Source organism: Eremomyces bilateralis (assembly GCF_010015585.1).
Source record: "Eremomyces bilateralis CBS 781.70 unplaced genomic scaffold P152scaffold_4, whole genome shotgun sequence".
NCBI lineage: Eukaryota > Fungi > Ascomycota > Dothideomycetes > Eremomycetales > Eremomycetaceae > Eremomyces > Eremomyces bilateralis.
This window is the reverse complement of record NW_022985070.1, coordinates 453,434-479,073: the sequence shown is the minus strand read 5'-3', so window position 1 is coordinate 479,073 and position 25,640 is coordinate 453,434. Positions and strand designations below refer to the sequence as shown.

Genomic DNA, 25,640 nt, shown 5'->3' with positions numbered 1-25,640 from the left:
TCAACTGAAGACTGTAGTGTTTGTTGCCATGAAAGTCTAACTCTAACTGTGCTTGCTACGCTTTCATTTGGGGGACGTTTACCCCGCAATGCGTCATAGTATACGATGCATCACCGAGACCTCGAAACGCCGAGATATACGGAGTACAGTACCGTAAATAAAAGGAATAAATCCCAACGGAATAAAGAGCCAGGAGGGTCCTCTCCTGCGTTGATGCTGCACACTGATGTCGAGGGAATGGCCATGATCTCTACCCTCGGTGAAAGTGATATTCCACATGGACAGCCAGTGGTTTCATGACACTGTGTAAATGAATACCAGATCTTGACGGTTTATTCAGTCGACATCTGATGAGAGTTCAAGAATTTCTTGGAACTGCTTCACCGGGGTCTCTCCTCGATTTCATTACCCAATCCTTGGTAGAAGTGTCGGGAGACGACCTTGCACTTGGGGTGCAAGGTCACATATTCAAGTTGAACGCGTTTAACCGTTGATGTGCATCCATCCATTACCTCCGTAAGCTGTCGAGTCTCGCTTGAAGGTCGTCGTCGCCAGGATCACCCCCAATCGCTTGCGCGACTTTGCCTTCTGCAACCTTCGATGACTGGATCCCGGTGGGTGCCTCCCCTAGCTAGATGGGTGTCAGTCGGGACAGCAAGAATGGGATATAAAAGAAACGTACGGATTGACCGAGATCAATGCCGATCTCATCCAAGACCTGGTTGACCACCTCTTCGCCCTCTTCCTCATCTTCTAAACCCGTGACATCGTCTACTGCGTCCTCCATCATCTCCTGCCGCTGGTCCATGATATCGTTCTCTTTCTCAAACTCCATGGCTATTCGCTGAAGGGCGGGAAGATTCATCTGACGATTCATGCTACCGAGGAGCGTTGTTGCTCCTTTCATGGCTTGCATCATTTGCTCGTTACTGCGAACAGTCTATAGGTGGTTAGAATCTGCAGAGTTGGAGAATCGTCGAAAACTCACCTGTATACGCAAGGATATTGCTTGTAATTGTGTTCGCATCGAGTAGAACTTCTGGATATACCTGCTCATTGTGAGATAATACCCCTCGCATAGTTCCGAGCAAGTAATACCTTCGTGTTCGCACCAGGTCTTTGGCTTGTATCCGAAGCGGTCCCATCTGCCCGTTCTTGGCACTCTTCTTGATGTCCTGGACCAGTTTCTTCTCTTGGTTTTCGAGTTTTACCCGCTCTCGGTCGAGTTCTCGCTGCGTCTTCTCCAGAGCCCGTTGGTGCTTTCGGAGACGCTCCGCTGGCGTCATCCGCTTGCCGAACGCCCATTCAATGATCTGGTCTTTGTTAGTCGGGAAGTCGGGACAAGAGTGGTATATTACAGACATTCATATTGGCGATATCTGACACGGGTGCTTGGTTGGGAATAAAGATCCGAAATAGATTGGTGGTAAACGGCTTGCGACTTGAAGGTTGAATGCCGACCTGGGGTACGGTAACAGGCGCCCATGAACTTGAGTTAAGGTGAGCCAGTGATGTTGACGGTTGATACATGTAGGGCTAGCACGTGTTTGGGGTAACACCGAATCACGTGCAGCGCGAAACCTTTGAACGAACGACAGTAACGCCACCGGCGGAAACGACGTCAAATAGTCCATAAACATCCCGAAACTCCACCCTCTCTCCACCCTCTCTCCAACCTCGCAACCTCCCGAAATACGATCCTATTATGACCCTGTGTCTATCCGCCATGCGCACTGGAATTTCATCAGACCAGGAGGAATGACCGACGAACAGAACCCCAACCCTCGAGCCCCGTCCTTCGACGCGGGCTCATCGCATGATGGACAACCGGAAACGTATTTCTCTGAAGGACAGCCTCCCGTTCGACCAAACTACATGACCGTCGGGGCTGGCTCAACATCACAAAGTGCATCGCGACTGATGGATATGCTTGATCATGATTCCGGCTACGGAGCGAGCATATCCGATGCTCAGAGCACCAGTCGTGGTTGGGTTCCGGGCCCGACAGAAGATCGACCTACACCAAGCGGAACCCCAGTACTCGGCGAAGGAGGCAACTGTACGTATTACCTGGGTGGTGTACTGCCCTATGGTACTAATTGTATGGTCTAGCTGAGCATGATCGCCGATTACTCGCCAGCCACATCCATCAGTTGTATTATAACCAGAACAAAACTTCTCTCGGCCGCGCCATCACGAGAACGGTGGATTCTTTGAAGAGACTGCAGGATATGAACGCATCATGGCCGGCGCATTATCCCCAGGTCCAGAAGTCTGAATCCATTTCACAATCTCCTCGCCACGAACCTCGCCCTTCACTCCAACATTCCGCCACGACATTCGAACAATCCGATACCTCATCCCCTCCAGCCCGCCCGGGCCCACGACGTGCAGATACCAATTTGAGAGATCGGGATGAAGCCGAATCTAGCTCATCGGCCGCCCAGAATGCTGGGCCGGAACCTCGATTGGTCACGCCGGAGTTGTCGAAAGACTTCAGTATTCTTAAGATCGACTTGAAGATGGGTGCGTTATCCCAGACGGAACTCGTGCACTCGCTAGAGAAGACATCGATTGCCAGCCTTCTGGACGGACAAATAAGCAAGTCAATACGACATCTCTACTCTCTCCGGGAGCGGATCGAGGATACCAGCAGCAAAGTTCTAGTGACGGGAGACTTAAATGCGGGAAAGTCAACCTTCTGCAATGCGTTGCTCCGAAGAAAGGTCTTACCCGAAGACCAACAACCATGCACGGCCATCTTCTGCGAAGTCCTCGACGTTCGAGAGAATGGTGGAGTGGAGGAAGTCCACGCCGTTCCTATGGGAGTCGTCTACAATCGCAACAACGAAAGCACATACCACGTATTTAACTTGGAAGATTTGGAAAAGATTGTCGTGGATAATGAGCGGTATTCGATGTGCAAAATCTATGTCAAGGATATTCGAAGCGTTGACGAATCGTTGTTGAATAATGGGGTTGTCGACATTGCATTGATCGATGCTCCCGGACTCAACAACGACTCGTTGAAGACGACGGCGGTCTTCGCTCGGCAAGAGGAGATTGACGTGGTTGTCTTTGTGGTTTCTGCTGCGAATCATTTCACCCTTTCCGCCAAAGAGTTCATTTTCAACGCCGCTCGGGAAAAGGCGTACATCTTCATGGTCGTCAATGGCTTCGATAACATCCGGGACAAACAGCGCTGCAAAGAGATGGTCTTGAAGCAGGTCCATCATCTTAGCCCTGCAACCTTCAAGGAATCATCGGAGTTGGTCCATTTTGTCTCTAGCAATGCGATACCCGTTGCGACAGGGCCTGTGGCTGGCGGTGGTTCTGGCGAGTCCGGCTCGCCCGGGGATGATGGACCAGATGGACCAGACGGCGATGATGGCGAGAGCGATGACCCCGTTGCAAAACATGGAGAACCTGGCTCACCAGTCCCCAAAGACAAAGGCAAGGAGAAGGAGCAGATGCGCGATTTTGATGACCTCGAACAATCTCTACGGCGATTCGTTCTGGAAAAGCGAGCTAGGTCGAAGCTCGCCCCGGCGAAGACCTATCTTACGAACGTTCTCTCAGATCTTTTGTCGCTCGCTACGGTCAACCGAGACGTAGCAGCTTCCGAGTTAGAGCGGGTCACAAAATCTTTAGAGTCATTGGAACCTGAGCTAGATTCCTCTCGGAAAGCCAATAATGAAGCCGGCGACAGTGCAGACCAAGCAATCGAAGGAACTGCAGCTGAATGCTACCAATTTACTCGAGAGACGCTCAACCACACGATTTCCGAAATTGGAACCGCGGATCTAGGCGTCGAATACCCTGGTCTGCTCTCCGCATATCAATTCGCGGACGATATCAAAGATGCCATGCTAGCGTCAGTCACGGCCGCCGTCTCTGGGTGCGAGCAACGTGCTCGACAGCGGACTGTTGAAGGCGTGAACATGATCAAGCAACTTGGCCTACTCCATATTGGTCAAGAATTCAGCAACTTCAACTTCCGATCCGAGCAGATGTTCACCAAGCGGAAAGACGCATTGGCACGATACGTTGATTTCGAGATCGATGCCACAGATTTCTTCGATATTTCCAGCCTGTGGGAAAGGCAAGAGAAATTGCTAGGCGGAAGCATGGCCGTCACAGTTGCTGGCGTCGTCGGCGGTAGACTGATCGGTGGAGTAAGTTGGGTTGATGGTGCACTCGGGGTTGCTCGAGTGGTTGGTGTCAAGAATATACGGCATATGATCATTCCTGGCCTCATTGCGACTGGTAAGTCACCAATGCTCGAGATTTTATGCTTCAATTCTAATCTCCATTAGTGGTCCTTGCCGCATCCTATGCGATATCCTCCATCCCCTCGTCCTTACCCCGTCGTCTTTCAACCAAACTCGCCGCTCAGCTTGCCGAAATCGACTATACCCACAGCAACGCCACACGCGTATCAGCGGAAGTCCGGCGCGCTCTCAAATTCCCTGCCGACAACCTTCGCGTCGGTCTCCGGCGGTCCGTCGAAAAATTACAGAGCAAGAAAGACGAGACGGCGAAATTGAAGGCGGAGACGGAAGGCGCAAGGAAATACTTCGTCGGGCTGCTGAAGGAGAGCAATGATATCAGGACCGGCGTGGAAAGGGTCGATCTTGAAGGGCCTGCGCCGGGGGTTGCGGGATCCTACGACTTTTGAGCCTCGGAGAAGTGGTGGAGGTTCTCCCCGTGCGAGTCATGAACTCTCATGACTTTCACATGTTATTATCATGGTAACTTGGTCGTAGAGTGGTCTGGTGTAAACCATAACGGAGGCCGTTATGCCTCCGGGAGTTCGGGTTGTTCTTGGTGCACGCGATCTAGATACCTTATGTCACAACTCGTTCCACAGAGAGTCTCCCCTATATATAAACATGGTTCCGGCATGACCTTGCCTATTTCTCCTGCACCTGAATGTTTCCCGGCTGAGCTTGACCTCTAACATGAATATTGCACGTGACACTACCGGTTGCTGACAAGGGAACATGGAACGCTGAACGAAATATTCCTGCACCCTTCTTTCACGCTTCATCCCATCTCCGAGAAATCAAGAATGCATCGGCCTCGGACGTTCAGCAAGCAATGCCACGGCATCTTCTCACCTTCAGAGGCTAGAACCCGTTCACGTAGCGTTTCGGAAATGCGTCGCTCCGTCAGCACCCGCTGGTGCAAGATGGTAGCACATCCTTTCTGGCAAACAGGACGGATGTCAACACATGCAGTCCGATTCGGCGCCCAAACACGCAAGCACTTTGCAATCCGAAACAATGATGGGATTAAAACTGAACCGCCCATTCTGATGCATTCTCTACCTGATTTTCTCAGTAGTGAATTGCAACAGTGCCCTCGGCTCACATGCGTCGAAGAAAACTCAAGCCTTGACTACTGAAACAGAGCGATGATGATAATTTTCAACGTTTGACTATTCACTATTCAAACCGTGGCTTCTATTCTTCTTGAGACTAACTCACTGCAACATAAACTGTTCATGTCTATTCATGCTCAACACTTACTATTTCCTTAGGTTTATCGATTACGTCGAGATTCACCGACGTCCTCGCTGCATGTGGACTCCTCTGGTAACCGATATCTAACACTAGTCTCTAACACACGCAATTAGCAATCGCACTTTTGCCTCATTTCGCTCTGTTTATTTACTCTCACATAAGTAATCATTTCAATAATTCAATTGCGTCGGAACCCTCATATCCCACATCTTCTTGGAAAGTGACGGGGATCATCTACACCAATATGGACGGACCAGTACTTTCGCCTTCAGCTGCCACGGAACTTCCAGAGACCTATATCCATCCATCCGTGAGCATTCAAGCCCATCCAACGGCACCTAGGAAGGGAGTCTGCACCATCGCCACCAAACCGATCACTCAAGGCACCCTTCTGTTTCGGGAGCGACCTCTCATTATACTGGAAGGTGGAAACGTCTCTGTTACTGCTCTGAGGAAAGCCTGGAACGGCCTAACCGACGATCAGAAGGACGAATTGTGGGGGTTAGCAAGCGCCCATGGTATCGACATAGGCCGATCGCGGCTCAAGCAGTCCATCGACAACTGGCAAGAGTTGAGCGACAAGGAACTGTATCTCCAAGAGCTTTCTCGCCAGACCACTGATAAAGATGTCGTCGAATTCGACCTTCCACCGCCCGCGGAGAAGCGTCCCTTCGCGCCAATCATCACGAGCTCGAAGCATATTCCTCAAGGTATCTGGGATCGCAACGTCAAATATGCCCGCATGGCCCCTTATAAAACGGTTCTGTCGACGTTCGTGACCAACGCGATCACGATCCCTGTGTGGGATGAGGACGACGATGAAGAGGAGAGTTGGGGTTCCGGAGGTGCGGCCACCTTCCAGAATATCTCGCGCATCAATCATAGCTGCGTTCCCAACGCCTCGTTCACGTGGCGGACGTTCGACCCCAGCTCTTCCAGCCAAAACGGGAGTACCCCCAGTGAGACCCTGTCTGCAAGCGTGTCCACCGCAATGGACGACCATGACGAACCTCCGCAAGGCGTGGAAGAAGTCTGGGCTATTCGGGATATCGCTGCGGGAGAAGAGGTCACGATTGCGTACATCGATTCTTGGAGAATGAATGAGGTGCGAGCTGGCGCCCTGAGGCATTACGGCTTCGAATGCGACTGCCCGGCATGTGATCCTTCGAATTTGGGTTTCGGTCCCAATTTCTACGATGAGAGCCGCGAGCGACGGTTCACGTTGGAAGACATCGAGGAGCAAATTCCTCCTGATGGTCGCTTTTGGCCTGCGGAGGATGGTCATCTGAACGAGAGACTGAAGTTGGCGCTCCAGACGGCGGCCATTCTTCGGCAAGAATGGGCGTACACGGGGAAACTTGGGCGGATGTAAGTTTGTCGCTCGGAATTCGGGGAATTCCTCGCATGTATTGTACTAACATTTCATCCTCGAGTTACCATGATATCGCATTGCTCGCATGGAACCAGGGCGAAGGGGGTCTCGCGGAGACCGCCGCCCGCTCGGCCATCTATGTCTATGCAACATCATGTGGGCTGGACCACCAGTACACGCGGTTCGAACGTGGCCGTTTCCGAGACATGATCCAGAAGATCAAGTTGGAGAATGCAAAGAAGGATGGCGAAGCGACACATAATGGCGGAGAAGTGGTTGAATATGCGGAGACAGACGCGGCAGTTGAACAAGTTACCAAACTGGGGATTTGATACTCTTTTTTCAGATCAAGCGGAGCATTGATGGAAATGAGAGCTTCTATCTCGAGCACAGGGTCGAGGTTCGGAACTGAGCGTCATTAGTCAGTCAGCTCTCACAATGTGCCGACTCGAATATAGAGTTTGCAAGGGCTTCTTAAAACGTTTCGTGGCCGATAGAATCACGGGGACAGGAATACAATAAATCCTCTTCAAATATACATTACTTCCCATTCTTTATTTTGAAATTGTTCGGCAGTATTGCTGAAGCCCATCGGCGAGTGATGAGCCCAGCCATTCCCCTCCTCCGCATGCAAATAAGACTTTGCCTATGTTGAACCATGATTATGATGCCCAATCCCATGGCTTTATCTATTCTGACTCATTATATATATACACATTTTGTTGTCGAATCGCTTCTCTCAATTTACCTAAGCCGTGGGATATAATGACTGAGTAAGAGTGGACTACACTATACAACTGAAAGTCACTTTTAGTAACTAATCCTGAGCATGACTACAATTTCAACCTAATTCACCGCCTCGATCCGGGAGGCCATCCGATCTGGGACGAATTCCGGCGTCGGCGCTCGTTGGATGATGTCGTTCCCTGGCACCGGGAGGCTTGATCCAGCGTTCATCCCCAGCCTCATCGCCATACGATCTGGAACTAATTCCGGAGTTGGTGATCGCAGGGTTGCGTCGGGGAGCGGCACTGGAAGCGTATCATTGCCGATGCCTTTGCCGGACCCTGGCACGTCGGTGCGCTTGTCCATTGCCTGACGGAGAGCATTGGGTGGCGATGGTTCTCGGGAGGCGGATCCAGGGGGCGAGGGGCTTTTGGGCGAGAGGGGAAGGTAGGTGTAGGTGAATTTTGGCATTTTTTGGCCCATTCCACATGATTTAGCGACGGTTTCGATGGACTTGAAGTACTACAGGTTCCCATCAGCATGAACGGGCTTTCCGGAGCTTCTAAGGGAGTTGGCTTACCTTGACGGTCTTCACCTTGAGCTCAAGGGTCGCATCTTCGTCCACCACGATCAACGGATGTGGATGCAATTGGAGGCTGGATAAGGTCCACATGTGGTTCGTGCCCTCCTCTATGCATTTCTGTAGTGCGAGTGCTTTGTGCGCTCCGATGATTATGATGACAACTTCTCGCGCCTGTTACGCTGTTAGTGGGGATCCCAAGGATATTTGTGCAAGGTAGAAGGAAACTTACATCCATGACGGTTTGTACGCCAACAGTCAGCGCCATATTCGGCACCTGCGAGACGTCATCGCCAAAAAATCGCTTGTTGGCGAGGACTGTATCGTAGGCCAGCGTCTTGACCCTCGTTCTGCTCTGGAGACTACTCCCCGGCTCATTAAAAGCAATGTGTCCATCCGGGCCGATTCCGCCCAAGAAAAGCTCGATGCCGCCATATTCACGGATCTTCGCCTCATACCGCTCGCACTCCTCTTCCAAGTCCTCCGCCATCCCATTGAGGAGGTTGACGTTGGAAGGGGATATATCGACATGCGAGAAGAGGTGCTCCCACATGAACGAATGGTACGACGACGGATGGGAGGGCGGAAGGCCGACATACTCGTCCTGCAGTAACACTGCGTGAGCGATGGAGAGGGCTCGCTTGGGAAATGACGCCTAACGCACCATGTTGAAGGTGACCACGTTCTTGAACGAAATCTCGCCGGCCTTGTGCTTGCGGACGAGATGGCGGTAAACCAGGACTGGCGAGCTGCCAGTCGGTAGGCCTAGGACGAATGGCTGCCCAGGTCTCGGGGCGAATGACTTGATCCGATCTTACCGTTGAGAGCAGTGTTAGTGGGATCTACTAAAGATATGAATGGTGAAACGCCACATCTAAGACATTCTCCAACGGGAGCACCGTCGCGACGTACCAACGACATATTCAGCGATGTACTTGGAGGCAGCCTCTGGTTCTTGGCGAATGATGACCCTCCTGCGTATGGTGTCAGTGAGTGCGACAACGGTTGGTTATCGGGGCGTGGTATACATGCTGCTGGTCGATGCAAGACTGGACAGTAAGGGGCTGTGAGTAATCCAAACACGATGACTTATGAGTGCTAAATAAAAGAGACAACGATGATAGCTTAATCCAAGGACTGATTAGAGAATAACTAGATTACTAGAGTTTATGGAACAGATTATGAGAACATTGGAAAGCAGATAGATCTTAAGACTTTCATCACCTTGTCGCCACAAATATGATGACATAGCTTATGATATCCAGTAATGGATTTGGTCGTGACGATGCGTCCTCCACTACCTACTGACATCAAGATGGAGAAGAAGATGAGCATCGAATCGGATGCCAATGGAAACAAGATTGAATCAATGTCCAGGGGTATGTCAGGTGAACCAGTACAACATCAAAGACGTATCAGATCGCGACTGGATGGCTTTTGCCCCGCTGTGCAACATCGTGATCTGTTGCGATGGACGAACTGCTGCCAAAACACTAGTACGTAAGAAGGTAACAGAAAGACTACCATATGAGGGGCACTCCTCATTATCGTAATATGGAGCAGTACCATCCAAGACATGGACTTGAGAATGATGTCTGCAGTGCTACCTTTCCATCGAGATGACTTCAACCTAGGGGAGATGAGTGGGGAGACATTACAGCCGGCAAGCGATGATGCGCCACAGTGAGATGCCCTAGCCATTGCCTCTTATCAACTGCAACACGGGTTTTCGAATGATACTGTTCATATCGCGGGGATGATGATGATAATGCTGGTAGACATGTCAGACGACTTCGATATTGTGGTCGAGGTCAATCTGATACAACATGTAAACTGCAAGGAGTAACCTAATTGTACATTGTTTGACACTCCACAGAAACTCCAGAGTCCAAACTCCAACGGGAGCCGCCGATGGTTGATTGGATGGTCGAGCGACGTTACATCGAGCTGTAGCAGAAACCTCCGAAAGTTGAACATGGGAGGGGAGGATGGTGATCCGGGATAGCGGGTAGAAACGCCAGGAAACGCCACAACAAGGACAAGGGATGCTTAGATGCAACATCTTTGATCTTCCACATGAAGACTTCCATATCACTCGTGGATTGTTCACTAATATTGAGAGTCACACTGGAGATCTGCCGCGATGGAATAATGATTAAACTTGTGATATTCGTGCATTAAGCTAAGGCTAAGATATGTAGTAGACTTCTCCATGTGCCCACTGCCCGCCCGTACGGTATCTAATGGCAAGGTAGCGACGATAGAGGTGTTGCAGTGGCCCCTGGCAGTTATCCTTTAATGCCAAGGTAGGGTCTCCAACATTGATAGAGGAGTCCCATTAGTCCTCCCGCCTCCGTGCCTTGCTGCGGGCCGAGGACATGCTTCAAGCCGAAATCGAGATACATCTTCTACGCAGGATTATTGTGAGTCTTTTTGATACTATTCGCATGGTATGTGGCATAATTACCGTGGTTAACGATATCAGCAAAATGTTTGTAATGGCGAGCATTGGGCCAATGGCAAGACACGTCTCACATCGGCCGGGGGTTCTCTTCACTGCAGGTGCCCAAATGCCCCGCAACGGGCTGGGGCGGCGTCCCCGGTTCCCACCTGCAGCCCGATTGTCCTGCAAGTGAGCGAACCCAGTGGCTTCCCGCAACGGGGTGTCTAACCTGCTACAGCTTTAGACCTAGCATAGTAAGTTAAGGGCTTCGATTAAAGGGTCCAAGCTTAAAACTTAGGCTGGGGTCGTGTGCAACCTTGCCAGAGAGAGAGCCCGACTGCCTCCACAATCCACATGCGATTGCCTCGACTCCAGCTTCTCCAGTGTAAATATATCTGGGGGCGTCCGCTCTGCTGATCATGATCCTTTTCTTCTTCCTTGGCCTAGCTTTCTTCAATTCTAATATCTATCTCCCTGCAGTACATAAGAATTGCATCTCTCAGTGACCCTGTGGGATGTGGTGGATGTGATTCTGCTCCATCATCCTTCTCGTCCTGTTCACCATCGAATTGGTGTTAAGGAAAAGTTTCGGTGCGCATCTAAATTTCGTGCGCCTGATTTACTTTCACTCCACCCCGTGACACGACCACCTTTGCACCGATTCTCTCTGAAATACCGAAGAGACCCTCGTCCTTGAACCTTCAAATCGGTTCATCTCGAAGAACTCACTTTCGACCGTCTGCGAAGTCAGTCTTATCTCGCCATGGCTACCGAAGAGAAGTCCGAAACCCTGGCCCAGACGACGCCCGCTGAGGAAGCCGGCGTGGCCCCAGCTGTGCCAAAGAGCTGGAAATACAAGACATTCAGAGTTGGGCCTTGGACAATCCCATGCTATGCTTCTCCACCCATCCAGCTGGTCATTGTGAGCTTCGTATGCTTCATGTGCCCTGGCATGTACAATGCCCTGACTGGCATGGGAGGCGGTGGGCAAGTCGACGCGTCGGCTGCCAACAAGGCAAATGTCGCCCTGTATAGTACCTTCGCCGTGGTCGGTTTCTTCGCCGGCACGTTCACGAATCGTCTGGGCATCCGAACGACTCTATGTTTCGGTGGCCTAGGATACTCGATTTATGTGGCAAGCTTCTTAAGCTACAACCACAACAAGAATGAGGGCTTCAACATCTTTGCCGGTGCATTGCTCGGTGTATGTGCGGGGTTGCTGTGGTGTGCTCAAGGGGCCATCATGATGAGCTACCCACCAGAAGAGAGCAAGGGCAAGTACATCGGCTGGTTCTGGATGATCTTCAATCTCGGCGCGGTCATTGGAAGCTTGGTGAGTGATAATCCACCCTTGTGGACAAGTCTTGTAACTGATTCCATCAAAGATTCCCCTGGGCCAGAACATCAACGCGGTTAGCAACACCGTCGTTAATGATGGCACCTATATCGGCTTCCTCGTTCTCACTATTGTTGGTGCAGTGCTTGCCTGGACCCTTGTGGATGCTAAAGATGTTATCCGCCACGATGGATCCCGTATTATTCTTATGAAAAACCCGACCTGGTGGACCGAGATCCGTGGTCTTGGCGAGGTCTTCATGACCGATCCTTATATCGTGCTCCTCTTCCCCATGTTCATTGCCAGCAACTGGTTTTACGCCTATCACTTCAACGGCGTCAACCTCGCAATGTTCAACACCCGCACTCGAGCCCTCAACGGCGTTATTTACTACGTCATGCAGATCTTCGGCGCGATGTCGTTCGGATACGCTCTCGATCGCCCCTACATTCGAAGAACCACCCGCGCAAGGGTCGTGTGGGTGGTGCTGATGGTGCTGACAATGGTCATCTGGGGAGGCGGTTATGTTTTCCAGAAAAAATATACTCGTGATCTCGTCACCACGGGCGCCGACACCGAGGATGACCCAACCGACGACTATGTCAAGCTCGACTGGACTGATAGCGGCTATATCGGCCCAATGTTCCTGTACTTGTTCTATGGCTTCTACGATGCTGCATGGCAGACCACTGTCTACTGGTAAGTCCCGATTCGAACCCTACTTGCATCGTGAGTGGCTTAGATCTAACCATTCGATTTAGGTACATGGGAGCCATCACCAACAACGGCCGCAAGCTTGCCAACTTTGCTGGTTTCTACAAAGGAATCCAGTCCGCTGGTGGGGCCATCATGTGGCGTCTGGATGATATTGGCACCCCGTACATGACCCTCTTCGCCAGTTGCTGGGGACTTCTGGCCGGTTCGCTCATCATCGCCGTGCCTGTCATCCTCCTAAAGATCAAAGAGAGCGTCGCTATCGAGGAGGACCTGATGTTCTCGGATGAGACGGTGCAGGATGTGATTCCGGGGGCGAGTCTGAAGGAAGCCAGGGAGTAGCTGCAAGAATAATCTTGTCTTTCTAGCTTACAGTAATGAGGAGGGAGTTTGATTTTTGAGCGGACCCGTGGAATTTGGGGTAGCGTTCAAGCGGATGCGTAGATGCATCAGACGTTTAAGGTGACGCGCAAATCTCCGATCAAGTCTTGTGAACGCAATTCAGTTATTGCTAGCACTCATACCCCAATTTGAACTTAGCGAAATATCATGCAGTAATCCACTTTCTCACGGGACTTTGGGTGCTCCTACATGCGATCGATACCGTACACTCAGTTGCCATATCCAGTACATATCCCGTACCTTGCCCATATCGGGTCCCTATGTGGACGCTGGCAGAATCAGGTCATATAAAACGCACTCTCGCCCCCGATGTGACCATGTCGAGCACCCCGCCGCACTCCTCCCCATGGTGTAACCCCAGTCCAATGTTCCGGAAACCCAGCCCGGCCATCTCGGTGGCTTCGCAATGGGAATGCAGTAACGCACCTTGCGTCCCGCGACCGAGACACCGCAACTGATGTGCGCCGAGAGAATCGCATTATGCATTCCCTGGCCCTCGTGCCGCCTTCATGTGGTGATATTGGAACTCGACTCGAGATCCCCAAACGGCGAACGACTGGACGCGGGAGGGGACGGCCTGGTATGACATGACGCAGCTGGTCCGGATGGTATGGTGAGGTTGCATGGCAGGATCCTGCCGTCTTATCGACATAGACGTGCGAATCATCAATCATTGATATCGACTTCATTAGTATGGGGAGCCAGATCGGGAACCTTGCTGCTCACGCGGTTGCTAGGAGGGGATCCTGGGATGGCTTAATAGGACTAGAGGGTTAGGGACGATCTTATTGAAGACTGGGGCGGTGGCGAAGAGGAATCATGGCTTTTCGGTTTCGTATATCTTTTGCAGACAGTGTACTATCTTTCTACCATTGTCCGCTGTCACGCTGGAATCTGGAGATATCAATGTACCTCACCTGTATCATCCTAGGGTTCCGTTCATCGGCGTGTCTGGGCAAGTCCTCAGTACTACCGGATCCCCTCATTGACACCCTCTAGCCCCGATACAACCCCAAAGCCATGAAAGGTTGGATGCACTCATAGACCAGCAGAGGACATCTTGGCAATCTTCCATGCTCTTCCAGAGAATGTCATGTCGATAAACTTCCCAGGTTCATGGATTGTGAATTGTGATAGGCCAGTTCTGAAGATGAAATGCTCAATATCGGAAATGTCATTTGCCATGATCGGATCACGGATCACGGATCGTCTCCCTGCAACAGAGAACACCCATGCTGCTCCCCTGTCATGTTCATTTGCGTCTATGCTCCACAAATCCAGGTTACGTCGAACGGTAGCTTCCACTAACAATCCACGCGAGAGATCGTCTGTCTGATGTTCACCTCACGGTTCACGCCTCAGTGGCGGCCTCACCTGTCCAGTCTGAGGTCTCACTGGAACCCTTTCATCTCGAGTTTCTTCACATTCGTATGAAACTGGAATTAACCGTGCCGCTAGCTCATCAATTCCTTCTGCCTCCGGACGCTGGACATGACCAGTCGCCTAGTTTCGGCCCTCACCCTCGAATCCCCGATATCGACCACCCCTCCCACCAGTCACCACTCTCGAACGATCTCGACCCTCCTCCATACAAAGTCACCGCGCAACGCTACCGTGACGGCGGGTTCCCCCTTGGAAGGTTACTCCCGTGGATTGCTGCACCGGGGATCACCCTCGTCTTCCGCTTTCAAGCGTTCACAAACTTGATCCGGTGCCCATTGCCAAGTGGTGAGTGGACAGGACGGGGTCGTAATCGGAGAAGCTTTTTCACTTACTGGGTCTCCACTTTCCACCCACTTCCTGATTTTCACCTTTGCTACAGGGCGGGTGCAGGCTAGCTACGCTACGAGTCAACCCCACTCGAGAGCGCTAGGATCCTGGCTAGACTTCGGTCATTGGAGTCAGCCTGTCGCCAACCGCGTACCGGGAAGAATCGAACTTCGAAGACTCAGAAGTCAGAACAGTCAGAACTCAGAAGGGAGAAACACGATCCCATTCTGCATCAAAGCCCCAAGGCCATTGTCACCCGCTTCATTATTCCGTTGACACGGTCCTTATTCACATACCGCCACTATCATTATCCCTTCGCGGTACCTGTTCCTGTCTATCGCCCCGATCTCGCTCCGAGGGTTCGGAACGGCCTAGTCCCCCATCGCCCCTATTCGGGCCCATCCCCACGCCCTACTTTGGCAACAGAGATCATTAATACGGCTCTGCTCAGAAGAGAGGAGGAGGGTGTTGTTAATACTACTTGCTGGCTGATGCCACCTTCCACCACTCCCTGAGTCCCTGTCCGCTCTCGAGTCCACCACTCCACCGGCCTGATGAGCGATGCACGTCTTGTGCAACATGCATAACGGCCATTTGCAACATTACTCCACTCCCGCTCGCGACTCTCGAGCTGTTCATTGTTCGTCGGTACGTTTCTCGTGCTGTATTTCTTCGATGAATTCATTCCGCCAAAAACCCGGGTGTAGCCTACCGGTTTGAAGTGCTTCTCGAGTTATCATCTTTCCCTCTCCCGAGTTAGCTCCGTTTTACATACAAGCTACCTTCATGTCATACCTGTTGCGTTCCCTACATCAGTACTTCACAGTTCACACATCTTACCCGTGTACGACTTCAAAAGCCACACGAATTGTCGGTTCCCCTTGGGCACAAGAAATATCTTTGTATTGCCATAATCCCCCCTTGGGGTCCCGAACCGCAACATGCCAATTATTTCCGATATCATGTTTGACATCTGGCAAGGTCTCCTCTCCGCCCTCGAGGCGATCGTTATGTTGCCATCCCTCGTTCAGACTGTGATTCCATCGGTCTCTCCTCCGCGGCTCGTTCACGATGTGATCGAACCCAGTCCGCCGGACCATACCATGGACGACCTCCTCCGGGAATGCAAGACGCTCTTCGAGGAACCGTTGAATCTCCAAAATCTCCTGGCCATGTCCGGGCAGCTGCAGGATCAATTTCGGGGGAAGATGAAGGCAAGCAACATTTCCATGCTCCCGTCGTATATACATACGCTCCCAACGGGTCAAGAGCAGGGGACATATTTGGCGCTGGATGTGGGGGGTTCGAGTTTTCGGGCGGCGTTGGTCGCGTTAACGGGGAGCGAGCGTGGCGAGGAGGGAATGAAGATAATACATATGGAAACATTTCGGATAGACGACCGGGTTAAGTTGCTGCAAGGCAAGGCGTTCTTCGAATGGATGGCGGAAAGAATAGAAGACATGCTTCGAATCCCCACGGTCCGGGACCAGGTAGACGCTGGCGTTCTTCCCATGGGGTTGTCATGGTCATTTCCAATAGAGTACGGCGATTCCCCCTTTTAGTTTTGCGGATCGGTGGAGTGGCTAATGATGCGGCAGACAAACTTCCGTTCGCGGCGGGATGCTCCTCGATATGGGCAAAGGATTCAACGCCGTGAATGGCATCCATGGCGTAAATCTCGGGGAGCTAATAACAATCGTTTGTAGAAAAAGGGTAAAACCATAATCCTCTTCGATTTCGAATATTTCTAACCCCGTTATAGAATCTTAACGTTCGAATGGATGCCATCATCAACGACGGTCAGGCGACCTTCCTATCGCGCGCCTACCGCGACCCCTCCACCCGCATCGCTCTCATTTTAGGAACTGGCACCAACGCCGCCATCATCCTTCCTACCTCATCGTTCCCCATATCCAAGTTCGGCGATCGACCACAGTCATGGCACGACAAAGCCACCCACGTGCTCGTCAACGCCGAGTTCAGCATGTTCGGCAAAGGCATCCTGCCCACCACGCGCTGGGACGACTACCTCAACATGACCCACACGCAGCCCGACTTCCAACCCATGGAATACCTCATCTCCGGCCGCTATCTCGGCGAGATCGTCCGCCTCATCTGCCTCGAAGCGATCAAATCCCACCGCCTCTTCAACGGCGCCGTGCCCGATAAGTTCGAGCAACCGTACGCGTTCGACACCGGCACCATGGCCACGTTCGAAAGCGACGACACCCTTTCCCTCTCCAAATCTGCCGCCGTTCTCCAAGCACAGCATCCGCTTCCGCATTCCCACGTCCCCGCCCTCCAGGACCTCCGCTTCGTCCGTCAGATCTCCAAACTCGTCTCCCGGCGCGCCGCTGCGTATCTGGCATGCGGGATCCATGCCCTCTGGTCACTGCGGAATAGTTCGGAAGGCTTTGAGGCCGGCCAGGTGGGCCGCGTATCCATCGGATGCAACGGTGCGGTCATTGAGCGGTATCCTCAGTTCAAGCCATCGTGTCAAAGCTACCTGGATGAGATGACGCGGATGAGTGGGGGTCAGGAGCACAGTGTGGTGTTGGAGGATGCCGGTGAGAGTTCGATATACGGTGCGGCTGTGGCGGTGGCGTGTCTGGAAGGGGAGGAGTTATGAGCATAATGGCTTTCGAATTGCAAGCGAATGTTCCGGTTATGATGGCCAAACACTCTGGCATATACGAGTGGTAATATCCTTACAAGTTGGGTGGTTCGTGGGAGCGAGGCGATCCACCTTGCGTTCTTCTACTTCCGTTCATTATTGATATTGCATTATTGCTGGCGTCACGGAGCTAGGGGATCATGATGCATCCGATGGTCTATGTGACTTATCGGCGGAGGAACTAGCGTTTACCTGTGTAAATTCCAGGAAGGGTACGATCAGGCACTATTTACAGACTCCAAAGTCCAAACTCGCGAAGAGCAGCGATATATATTTGTGAATACCATACCCATACACATCAAATGTACGTCAACTGGGGATTCTCCGTCCTCTACCCGTGAATGTCGAAGTCGAACCGGCAATCCCGATCTTTCCCTGTGCACGCCTTCCCTTGACTATCATACAACGTCCTCTCGATATACGTCACCGAGCCATCATGCCGCACCAAAATCACCGTCTGCTTCTCCGTGCCATACGTCCCACTCGACACCTCCTCCTCCTTCCTCTGCTGCTCCTCCTGCTCCTTCGCCACCTTCTCATCCCGATCCCGACTCCCCGAGGCCACCTGGCTGGACGACCGCCCCTGCGTCGCCTCCCGTCCGATCACCGGGATGAAGACCGAGTTCCTCAGCTGCTCAATGTACCCGTCCCAGTCCTCACCCAAGTGCCGGCGCGGCAGGGTATCTGTGCTAAGGATGCCAAACAGCCGGTCGGTGAATGCGTCCTCGGCCTCGCCCGCATTGCTCGACTCCCGGATCACCGACGCCAACATCTCCTCGCCGTGCGTGACCTTTGGCCAGCTGGTATCCCCGTAATGCGAGTTACTCAGCCCATGCGTCTCCCCCCGCGTCGTCGCCAACCAAATCAGCCCATCCACATCCGGCGTCCGATTCGAAATGATCGCCAACCCCTTTTTCCCCCTCCTTTCCCTCCCCTTCTCCTCCCCGCTCTTCCTCCTCCCCCCCAACCACCCAAACATCAGGCTAAACCCCCCCACGCCCTTCACCCCATGCTCCGCCACGAGCCCCGCGGCCCACTCCTCCGGCGTCTCCCCGCTGTCCGCCGGGATCGTCAGGAACGAATTCACTATCGCCCCGCGGCTCATCTTGCCGACCGCGTCGTCGGTGTGCTCTTCGCGGAAGTTGGTGAGCACGGCGAAGCGGCCTTGCTTAGTCATGCCGAGCCAGGTGCCCTGGACGGCGCGGTGGAGGTCGCGGCCGCCGAGGACGTGGGTGTTGGGGGGGTCCCACCAGGTTGCTGGGGCGGTGGGTCGGTGGAGGAATTCCTGGAGAGTGGTTAGTCTGATACCGGCAGCAGGAGGATAGAGAAGAAGGGGGGTTGCATACATCGCGATTGCTGAGGACGATGAGCTCGTAGTCCGGATGTGCAGTTGAGACAATGGCTATGCACATGATGATATGCTATACGCTACAATACCTGATTGATACCAGGTTTAGGGGGTCGGATAACAAGGAGGAAAAGGTTTGTTCCAGACAAATGGTACGAAAGCGGATTATAGAGATCGATTCGCTACAAAGGAGGTTCCTGGCTGTTTGAGAACTTATCCCCTTTCCTATCTCAAGACGAAGCAGACGGAGGAAGTACGAATCATGGCTCAAACGGTCTGAACGGAGTACTTATGCACTATCTCCTTGTCGGTATTACGTGGAATTCTGTCGTTCGCCCGAATGTGCTACGAATGCCTAGACCCGTTGAGACCAATTGCCTCAGGGGGTGTCGGGCAGCGGGTGAAGATCCTGTCGGTTTGATTCGGGACCTGGAAGTCAACATCAGGTCACCCCACGGCTCACAACAGTCAACAGCTTGTGCCGCGGATCTACCCCTCAGCTTTATCGATAACGTGTGGTCTGGGCTCCCCAGCCTTCCAGCCTGCACCTTATCGATAGCGGCGGTTGAGGCACAGTTGGCGGATGGTGGCTGGGCAGGTCGGCGCCGCCAGAATCCACCCGACCAAACCTTGTCAGCTTGTCCCACCTGCTGCGTCGTCTTCATCTTTGTAACCAGACGGTACAGATCTTCTTTCTGCCTGGACAAAGAGACCACGTCGCTGCTTTTCCTTTAGACTGTTACATTTATAAATGACCGCTGGTCCGGTAGACTGCTTCGGAATCTTCAAACCGCCAACATGTTCGGCATAATCGCAGACACCCTGACGTAAGTTCCGCACGCCGGAGAGCCATCCCGACTCGGTGTGATCTCGAGATAGGCTTCGAATAGAATATAACAACTGACTGATGGTTGACTCAGTACTGGCTTAACCGTACTACTTCCGGTGTTCCTCTCTTACAAGACGCTCCAACAGCATCCTCCCTCAGCTCTCTCCCCTTGGCTTATCTACTTCCTCATCCTCACCCTCCTCCTCCAAGCGGAATCGACCTTTGCCTTCATCCTCGACTTCGTCCCCTTCTATTCGTGGCTCCGGCTCTTCGCCTACGCCTACCTCATCCTCCCCGGCACCCAAGGCGCAACCTACCTCTACGCCGAACACCTGGAGCCCTTCCTCCGCCAATATGAACGCGACATCGACGAGTTCATTGCGAACGCGCACGACAAATCGCGGAAAGCCGGCTTGGATTATCTGAAGAAAACCGTGGAATACGTGCGTGTCAATGTCTTGGGAATGCCGCCGCGGACACCGACGCCGCCTCCATCACGGCAGACCTCCGCGACCTACACCCAGCAACTCCTCTCCCGCTTCGCGCTCCCCGCACGAGACGGCGTGTTCGCGGCCCCGGCGATGGGAGCGGCCGGCGACCTATACGGCCTGCTGACCTCCGCGGTCTCCGCCATCTCCGGCTCCCCGGCCTCGCGCGAGGCGCAGGCGGAAGAGCTAAGCCGAAGCGGGATGCTCGTGCCAGACGGACTGCGGGGCGACGAGCGGATCAACTACGTGTCGACGCAGCGCGAGCGGTTACGCGTCTTGTTGCAGGCGTTCGATCGCGAGGCGGTGAGCATGGCGGCGGGGGAACCGGCGGCGGGGCAGTGGGGTGGCGGAGGCGACTATATGCGGAAGAGCAGGAGCGAGGCGGAGTTCGATCGGATTGAGATTGATGAGGCGGGATCGGAGGGGCCGTCCGGGGGGTGGATGCCGTGGAATTGGAGCCCGAATAGGCAGGCGGAGGAGCAGGCGAGGGCGTCGGGAGTGGATTTCTCGGGATGAAATTTGAATAGAGGAATTCGCGTGGAGTTCACGTTCAGCAGGGCAACGGCGCTTGGAAAGATGGGGGATTCTACGGTCCGGTATCGTAACAGTGTCTACAGCGCCTTTGCGCTTGTCTTAGTTGATCCAACCATCACATCTAGATTTTTGGATCCGTTGGCATTCGAACAATACCAACCTTTCGGCCACTGGACAGTGTCACGCGAAGCTGGTTTCTTTGTACGGATATTTCACTTCCACCCCCTTCTTCGTCACGATCTTCCGCTTCTTCTTCGTCGCCACGTGCTCCACCCAGACCTCTTTCGAGTACTTGCTCATGAACCCCCTAATAAACACCGGATCCCACAGCTCGGAGGCGATGCCTAGATCTTTGCAGCACCGCATCAGCGCGTTCGACTTGCACCCTTCCGTCGCCGTCGGGATCCCTTCCGGGTCGAAGTATTGTTGTTCGCCGCGAGCGATGGAGACCAGCCTGGATTTCATCAGCACCGTCGTACCTAGCTTATGAACACCTCCGCTTACCTCCCCTGGACAACCAGTCCATACTCCCTATTCACGCTCTTCGGCGTCACAATCGTCTCCCCCCTTGGCGCTAGCCCCCAACCCCCGGGCCCAAACGCGCGGTTCAATATCCGTCGATACTTGATTTCGGGCAGATACACGATCCCATCCGGTTTGATCTCGATATCTTCCGGGGGGATCGGTCGAAGCAGCACGTCGGCGGATTCTTTGCTGAACGGCACCGTGCTCATCCCGGAGAACGAGCGCGACCAGTCGACGGCCTCGGGTTGGCCGTCGGGGAGGATCTTGGGCGGGGGTCCGGGCATCGCGTCGAGGAGGCCGGAGGCCATGTCATGGTGTGGAGGGGAGGTAGGGGATCGCTGGAGAGGTTTCGAGCTGGTGGCTGCGGGAGGGGATGGTCGGGCGGTAGAGGTGGTAGGCGATGGTCGGGTGGTAGAGGTCGCGGGTGATGGTCGTGTAGCAGATGTCGTAGTTGCTGTCGAGGCGTATGAGACTGTTGATTTGCCACTTGGGCTCGTCCTAGGCTTGGGTGCTATCGTCCCTTTTCCGGTTGTCGTCGAAACCGCTCGCCACGTCGGTTGCGTTCGAGCGAATGGCCTTTGGCCGGTTCGATAACGCGAGCCGGCACCTGGTTTGGCACATTTAGATACCAGGGCACCTTCCCCGAGCGGTATTAAGGACCCAAATCGTGACATGACGCTCATTGCGTTGGGATTAATTCTTGCGTGTAATTTGGGAGCTAGACGCGAAGCTCAAGTCGTGATAGAACGCCAGATCACGTGATGTATACAATCGCCGACAGAGCGAAGATCTGGCAATTATAGTACATGAATGGCTGCTAATAGTACAATATCTAGGTGCTGGAGACTCATTGTGTAATCAGAAGGTGGTTGTGAGAATGTGAGCAGCTCTCCGGTTACGTTTTTGGTACATCCTTCGTTGAAGTCCGCTCGTTATTTCCCTGCTGCTGCCAACACTGCCGAAATGCCTGCATCTGTATAGACCGACAAACATATTAGCACTTTTGTTTCTTCACAAGACCCACCCAGCTTGATTGTTCGGGTTCGGTAATATGGATTGACGGCTTTGGAAGTCGAGCGACTAGGGGTTGGGAGAGCCTCAACTTCGGCGGCCGTAAAACCTTACCTCGTCTTTACACTCTCTCCAGTCTTTCGTTTCGTAGAAACAGTCTCTCAATTTCTCATTCTCGGCTGCTGGAGATTAGCGGAGATTTTGACCGAAGGACAATACGGCCTTACCAGCACACCCGGTGTTCAAAATCGTCTGGTCCCTGTTCCCGTATCTCGTCAGAACCGATTCACGAAGTCCAATAGCGAACCTCACCATTCATCGGGTTCGTCATCATCGATCGGCTCTGGAGCCTTATCTTTGGGTGGACGAGATATCATTATTTGTTTTGCCGTGGAGTCGGGATTTGTCGACGCAAAGTCTGTAATTTGTTGAAGAAAAATTGCTACGGAGAGTCCATGTTTGAGGTGGTCCCGATATAAGACCACCAAGATCCTAAGAGCCAATACGCCGCATTTTTGACGTTATAGACATGTCGAACAAGAAAATTGACGTCCTTGTCTATTCTGGTACGTCTACCTGTCTCGTCATTTCTAGGCATATTTAACCCGACCATAGGCAACGGAAGCACCGTGGAAAGTGTTCGGCACTGCGTCTATTCCCTCCGACGCCTGCTATCGCCTCACTATGCCGTCATTCCCGTCACCGGAGATGTGCTGGTTAAAGAACCATGGATGAGCTCCTGTGCTCTGCTTGTCATTCCGGGCGGAGCAGACGCTGCCTATTGTCGAACCCTGGATGGGGAGGGGAACCGGCGGATCAAGCGATACGTTCAAGGCGGGGGAGCCTATCTTGGTTTCTGCGCTGGCGGATACTACGGAAGCAAGAGATGCGAGTTTGAAGTGGGTTCGAAGCGCATGGAGGTGATTGGTGACCGGGAGCTGGCCTTTTTCCCTGGCATCTGCAGAGGATTGGCTTTCCCCGGGTTTGTCTACAACAGCGAGGCTGGAGCAAGAGCTGTCGAGCTTTCCGTAAACTCTGAAGCACTTGGATCCGACTCGGGACTCTCAAAAACTTTCAGATCATATTACAATGGGGGCGGAGTCTTTGTGGACGCACAAGAACTTGTGGGAAAGGGTGTTGAGGTCCTCGCCTCATATACTGAGCCCCTAAAGGTCGATTCCGGTGAAGGGGCCGCTGCGGTGATATTCTGCAAGTCTGGGAGCGGACGAATAATCCTCACCGGACCACACCCTGAGTAAGAAACTTCCACGGTCGGTGACATTGGTCTAACCGATGCTAGGTTTGCTGGAATCAATTTGAGCAAGCGAGACGACCTTCCCGAATATTCCAAGGCCATCGATGCCATCACAGCTGATGACGCTCCTCGAGTCGCGTTCCTCCGGGCATGTTTAAGAAAGTTGGGTCTTGAAGTCAACAGCGAGAACCATTCGGTACCGTCCCTTTCCAGACTTCACCTCTCTAGCTTTGACCCTTCCACTGTCTCTACGCTCCTCTCGGAGTGGTCCGGGATTATTTCAAAGGAGGGCAAGGTAGATACGATCCGCTGCGAGATGGACACGTTCCGTCTTGAATATAGCGGGACCTGGGATCTATCTGCCATTACATCTTCAGTCAAGTCGATTGTTGGCGATTCAGAGGACCGTACTGACGAGCCCCTCGCATCGGATGATAGGATTCTCGATTATGAGAAGCTCGTCAAACGTATTGCTATCCACGAGTCCGACCTACCGTCGAATAAAGAGACCCCGTACTTCAGCCACCACGGCTTCTTCTCTGCTCTGCGCCAGTATGCATCGCAATCTCGCGTCGAAGGCAACTTTGGCAAATGCCTTCTTTATGGCGAGGTTGTAACAAGCACGAGCACTTTGCTGGAGAAGTAAGTGTCATGCCCAAAACTAGTGTATAGAAGACTGATCCATTATCTAGGAATGTGAAGCTGTTGAATCACCTACCACACGGGTTCACTGCCACCGCAACGACACAAGTTGCAGGACGCGGGCGAGGGTCAAATGTATGGGTAACACCACCAGGTGCACTGATGTTTAGTACCGTTATTAGACATCCACTGAAATCGCTCAACACTTCCCCTGTGGTATTTATTCAGTACCTTGCGGCACTGGCAATTGTCGACGGCATTAAATCCTATGGTCCGGGTTATTCCAAGTTGCCAATCAAACTCAAGTGGCCCAACGATGTATATGCACTTCGACCTGAGTTCGCTTCGAGTGGAAAGACCGAGGATAGAAACTCATATGCTAAGATCGCTGGCATTCTTGTCAATTCCTCCTACGCGGGAGGAGACTTCACATTGGTTGTTGGTATTGGCGTCAATGTTGCGAATGCCTTACCGACTACTGCCCTCAATCTGCTCGCCAAAGCTGCCGGACTCCGCCCATTTAGTTCCGAAAGTCTCCTCGCGAGCATTTTGGCGAAATTTGAGAACATCTATCAGAAATTTTGTCGGACCGGATGGGACGCAAATATGGAGGAGGATTACTACAAGAAATGGCTCCATACGTAAGTCGTCTATCCTTTGTCTGACTTCCCAGCTAACTCGGTCTACACAGCGACCAAATCGTGACCATAGAAAGCGAAGGAGGTCTCAGAGCACGAGTGAAAGGCATCACGCGAGATTGGGGCCTTTTAGTGGCGGAAGAGCTGGGTTACAATGACATCCCTACCGGCAAGAAGTGGCAGTTACAAAGCGACAGCAACAGTTTCGACTTCTTCAAAGGGTTGCTGAAGAGAAAGATTTAGGAAACGCTGTCCGAATAGTCGGGTTCGGTTCGAAATTTGTTTAACTTCAAACCACAGCCAGCTGCACAGCAGCCAGCAAATCGTCCTTGGACTTTTATACACCACCACTGGACTGGATTGACCTCTCCTGCACAAGTACTTCGCTGACATACGTCCGCCTCATACACCCACTCTTTACGGCCGAGCATCTGCACGCAATGGTCGCAATCAATCCATACCCTCACCTTCATTCGTTTCGGTTTCCTCCTCTTCGACACCCGAAACCTGTGTTCGGACCTGACCGCTACTGAAGGCGTCGACACCAACTCAATCCCACGTCGCTCCTCCGGCACCGCAATTCTCTCCTTCGCACTTTCATCCGGCAGGACCAGAAACCCGTGCCGTTCGCACCATTGACCCCGCTCTCCTGTTTTCTCGATGACGGTGTGCTGCTTGAGCGAGTCGAAGTGGGAGGCGGAGAGGGGTTTGTACGGGCAGGCGCGGTGGTTCATGCTAAGTCGTCCCCGCACCAGCGTCTCGATGGATGGCGAGGCCGATTGGACTGAAGCTGGACTCGATGATTCCGACATGGTTGTTTGCGGACGC

At 52.8% G+C, this 25,640-nt stretch overlaps 13 protein-coding genes across 13 annotated transcripts; 6 read left to right on the top strand and 7 right to left on the bottom strand.

The window, feature by feature from the left end:
* Positions 1–508: 508 nt before the first annotated feature.
* Positions 509–1,368, bottom strand: P152DRAFT_464794 (SNF7 family protein; the record flags this gene model as incomplete). Its single annotated transcript, XM_033680587.1, has 5 exons — positions 509–631; positions 683–940; positions 989–1,049; positions 1,099–1,313; positions 1,363–1,368. The coding sequence occupies 5 exons, from the start codon at positions 1,366–1,368 to the stop codon at positions 509–511; spliced, it is 663 nt and encodes a 220-aa protein (XP_033536493.1).
* Positions 1,369–1,758: 390 nt separating this feature from the next.
* On the top strand, positions 1,759–4,678 carry P152DRAFT_391692 (transmembrane GTPase Fzo1; the record flags this gene model as incomplete). Its single annotated transcript, XM_033676109.1, has 4 exons — positions 1,759–2,059; positions 2,113–3,330; positions 3,424–4,266; positions 4,317–4,678. 4 exons carry the CDS (start codon positions 1,759–1,761, stop codon positions 4,676–4,678), a joined length of 2,724 nt encoding a protein of 907 aa, XP_033536492.1.
* A 1,857-nt stretch (positions 4,679–6,535) lies between these two features.
* P152DRAFT_455899 (uncharacterized protein) lies at positions 6,536–7,409 on the top strand. Its single transcript, XM_033678886.1, has 2 exons — positions 6,536–6,893; positions 6,959–7,409. Exons 1-2 carry the CDS (start codon positions 6,622–6,624, stop codon positions 7,227–7,229), a joined length of 543 nt encoding a protein of 180 aa, XP_033536491.1. The 5' UTR covers positions 6,536–6,621; the 3' UTR covers positions 7,230–7,409.
* A 676-nt stretch (positions 7,410–8,085) lies between these two features.
* P152DRAFT_373965 (glucosamine-6-phosphate isomerase) lies at positions 8,086–9,176 on the bottom strand (the record flags this gene model as incomplete). The annotated part of the gene is made up of 5 exons (XM_033675570.1): positions 8,086–8,145; positions 8,204–8,377; positions 8,436–8,807; positions 8,868–9,016; positions 9,116–9,176. Coding segments are annotated over 5 exons (816 nt in total), but the record flags the coding sequence as incomplete, so codon positions are not given.
* A 1,948-nt stretch (positions 9,177–11,124) lies between these two features.
* Positions 11,125–13,207, top strand: P152DRAFT_235603 (MFS general substrate transporter). Its single transcript, XM_033674588.1, has 3 exons — positions 11,125–11,979; positions 12,032–12,681; positions 12,744–13,207. Exons 1-3 carry the CDS (start codon positions 11,410–11,412, stop codon positions 13,036–13,038), a joined length of 1,515 nt encoding a protein of 504 aa, XP_033536489.1. The 5' UTR covers positions 11,125–11,409; the 3' UTR covers positions 13,039–13,207.
* Positions 13,208–15,256: 2,049 nt separating this feature from the next.
* On the bottom strand, positions 15,257–15,988 carry P152DRAFT_512198 (uncharacterized protein; the record flags this gene model as incomplete). Its single annotated transcript, XM_033682740.1, has 2 exons — positions 15,709–15,988; positions 15,257–15,576 (listed from the first exon to the last, which is right to left on the bottom strand). Exons 1-2 carry the CDS (start codon positions 15,839–15,841, stop codon positions 15,257–15,259), a joined length of 453 nt encoding a protein of 150 aa, XP_033536488.1. The 5' UTR covers positions 15,842–15,988.
* Positions 15,879–17,497, top strand: P152DRAFT_391254 (actin-like ATPase domain-containing protein; the record flags this gene model as incomplete). The annotated part of the gene is made up of 3 exons (XM_033676085.1): positions 15,879–16,408; positions 16,467–16,581; positions 16,631–17,497. 3 exons carry the CDS (start codon positions 15,879–15,881, stop codon positions 17,495–17,497), a joined length of 1,512 nt encoding a protein of 503 aa, XP_033536487.1.
* P152DRAFT_430894 (DUF833-domain-containing protein) lies at positions 17,403–19,342 on the bottom strand. The gene is made up of 3 exons (XM_033677406.1): positions 18,889–19,342; positions 18,511–18,827; positions 17,403–18,462 (listed from the first exon to the last, which is right to left on the bottom strand). The coding sequence occupies exons 1-3, from the start codon at positions 18,952–18,954 to the stop codon at positions 17,874–17,876; spliced, it is 972 nt and encodes a 323-aa protein (XP_033536486.1). The 5' UTR covers positions 18,955–19,342; the 3' UTR covers positions 17,403–17,873.
* A 211-nt stretch (positions 19,343–19,553) lies between these two features.
* Positions 19,554–21,174, top strand: P152DRAFT_455892 (uncharacterized protein). Its single transcript, XM_033678885.1, has 2 exons — positions 19,554–19,717; positions 19,811–21,174. The coding sequence occupies exons 1-2, from the start codon at positions 19,689–19,691 to the stop codon at positions 20,721–20,723; spliced, it is 942 nt and encodes a 313-aa protein (XP_033536485.1). The 5' UTR covers positions 19,554–19,688; the 3' UTR covers positions 20,724–21,174.
* On the bottom strand, positions 20,922–21,949 carry P152DRAFT_464787 (mitochondrial genome maintenance MGM101; the record flags this gene model as incomplete). Its single annotated transcript, XM_033680586.1, has 3 exons — positions 20,922–21,195; positions 21,246–21,738; positions 21,904–21,949. The coding sequence occupies 3 exons, from the start codon at positions 21,947–21,949 to the stop codon at positions 20,922–20,924; spliced, it is 813 nt and encodes a 270-aa protein (XP_033536484.1).
* A 196-nt stretch (positions 21,950–22,145) lies between these two features.
* P152DRAFT_455891 (uncharacterized protein) lies at positions 22,146–22,693 on the bottom strand. Its single transcript, XM_033678884.1, has 2 exons — positions 22,505–22,693; positions 22,146–22,456 (listed from the first exon to the last, which is right to left on the bottom strand). Exons 1-2 carry the CDS (start codon positions 22,590–22,592, stop codon positions 22,365–22,367), a joined length of 180 nt encoding a protein of 59 aa, XP_033536483.1. The 5' UTR covers positions 22,593–22,693; the 3' UTR covers positions 22,146–22,364.
* P152DRAFT_236227 (class II aaRS and biotin synthetase) lies at positions 22,379–25,264 on the top strand. Its single transcript, XM_033674591.1, has 5 exons — positions 22,379–22,843; positions 22,893–23,532; positions 23,578–24,174; positions 24,225–24,815; positions 24,866–25,264. Exons 1-5 carry the CDS (start codon positions 22,807–22,809, stop codon positions 25,053–25,055), a joined length of 2,055 nt encoding a protein of 684 aa, XP_033536482.1. The 5' UTR covers positions 22,379–22,806; the 3' UTR covers positions 25,056–25,264.
* On the bottom strand, positions 25,102–25,624 carry P152DRAFT_471512 (uncharacterized protein; the record flags this gene model as incomplete). The annotated part of the gene is made up of 2 exons (XM_033681071.1): positions 25,102–25,140; positions 25,208–25,624. The coding sequence occupies 2 exons, from the start codon at positions 25,622–25,624 to the stop codon at positions 25,102–25,104; spliced, it is 456 nt and encodes a 151-aa protein (XP_033536481.1).
* Positions 25,625–25,640: the final 16 nt, after the last annotated feature.

Excerpts from the sequence above, each read along its gene's own strand:
- P152DRAFT_455892 (XM_033678885.1), top strand. The coding sequence starts at position 19,689 with ATGTTCGGCATAATCGCAGACACCCTGAC. Across the intron at positions 19,718-19,810 it reads ATAATCGCAGACACCCTGAC|TACTGGCTTAACCGTACTAC; the intron begins GTAAGTTCCGCA and ends TGGTTGACTCAG.
- P152DRAFT_235603 (XM_033674588.1), top strand. The coding sequence starts at position 11,410 with ATGGCTACCGAAGAGAAGTCCGAAACCCTGGCCCAGACGACGCCCGCT. Across the intron at positions 11,980-12,031 it reads GCGCGGTCATTGGAAGCTTG|ATTCCCCTGGGCCAGAACAT; the intron begins GTGAGTGATAAT and ends ATTCCATCAAAG. Across the intron at positions 12,682-12,743 it reads TGGCAGACCACTGTCTACTG|GTACATGGGAGCCATCACCA; the intron begins GTAAGTCCCGAT and ends CATTCGATTTAG.
- P152DRAFT_236227 (XM_033674591.1), top strand. The coding sequence starts at position 22,807 with ATGTCGAACAAGAAAATTGACGTCCTTGTCTATTCTG. Across the intron at positions 22,844-22,892 it reads TGACGTCCTTGTCTATTCTG|GCAACGGAAGCACCGTGGAA; the intron begins GTACGTCTACCT and ends ACCCGACCATAG. Across the intron at positions 24,175-24,224 it reads ACGAGCACTTTGCTGGAGAA|GAATGTGAAGCTGTTGAATC; the intron begins GTAAGTGTCATG and ends TCCATTATCTAG.
- P152DRAFT_430894 (XM_033677406.1), bottom strand. The coding sequence starts at position 18,954 with ATGTGCATAGCCATTGTCTCAACTGCACATCCGGACTACGAGCTCATC. Across the intron at positions 18,828-18,888 it reads TCGTCCTCAGCAATCGCGAT|GAATTCCTCCACCGACCCAC; the intron begins GTATGCAACCCC and ends ACCACTCTCCAG. Across the intron at positions 18,463-18,510 it reads TTTAGCCTGATGTTTGGGTG|GGGGAAAAAGGGGTTGGCGA; the intron begins GTTGGGGGGGAG and ends GAGGGAAAGGAG.
- P152DRAFT_455899 (XM_033678886.1), top strand. The coding sequence starts at position 6,622 with ATGAATGAGGTGCGAGCTGGCGCCCTGAGGCATTACGGCTTCGAATGC. Across the intron at positions 6,894-6,958 it reads ACGGGGAAACTTGGGCGGAT|TTACCATGATATCGCATTGC; the intron begins GTAAGTTTGTCG and ends TTCATCCTCGAG.
- P152DRAFT_455891 (XM_033678884.1), bottom strand. The coding sequence starts at position 22,592 with ATGGTGAGGTTCGCTATTGGACTTCGTGAATCGGTTCTGACGAGATAC. Across the intron at positions 22,457-22,504 it reads TTTGAACACCGGGTGTGCTG|CCGAGAATGAGAAATTGAGA; the intron begins GTAAGGCCGTAT and ends AATCTCCAGCAG.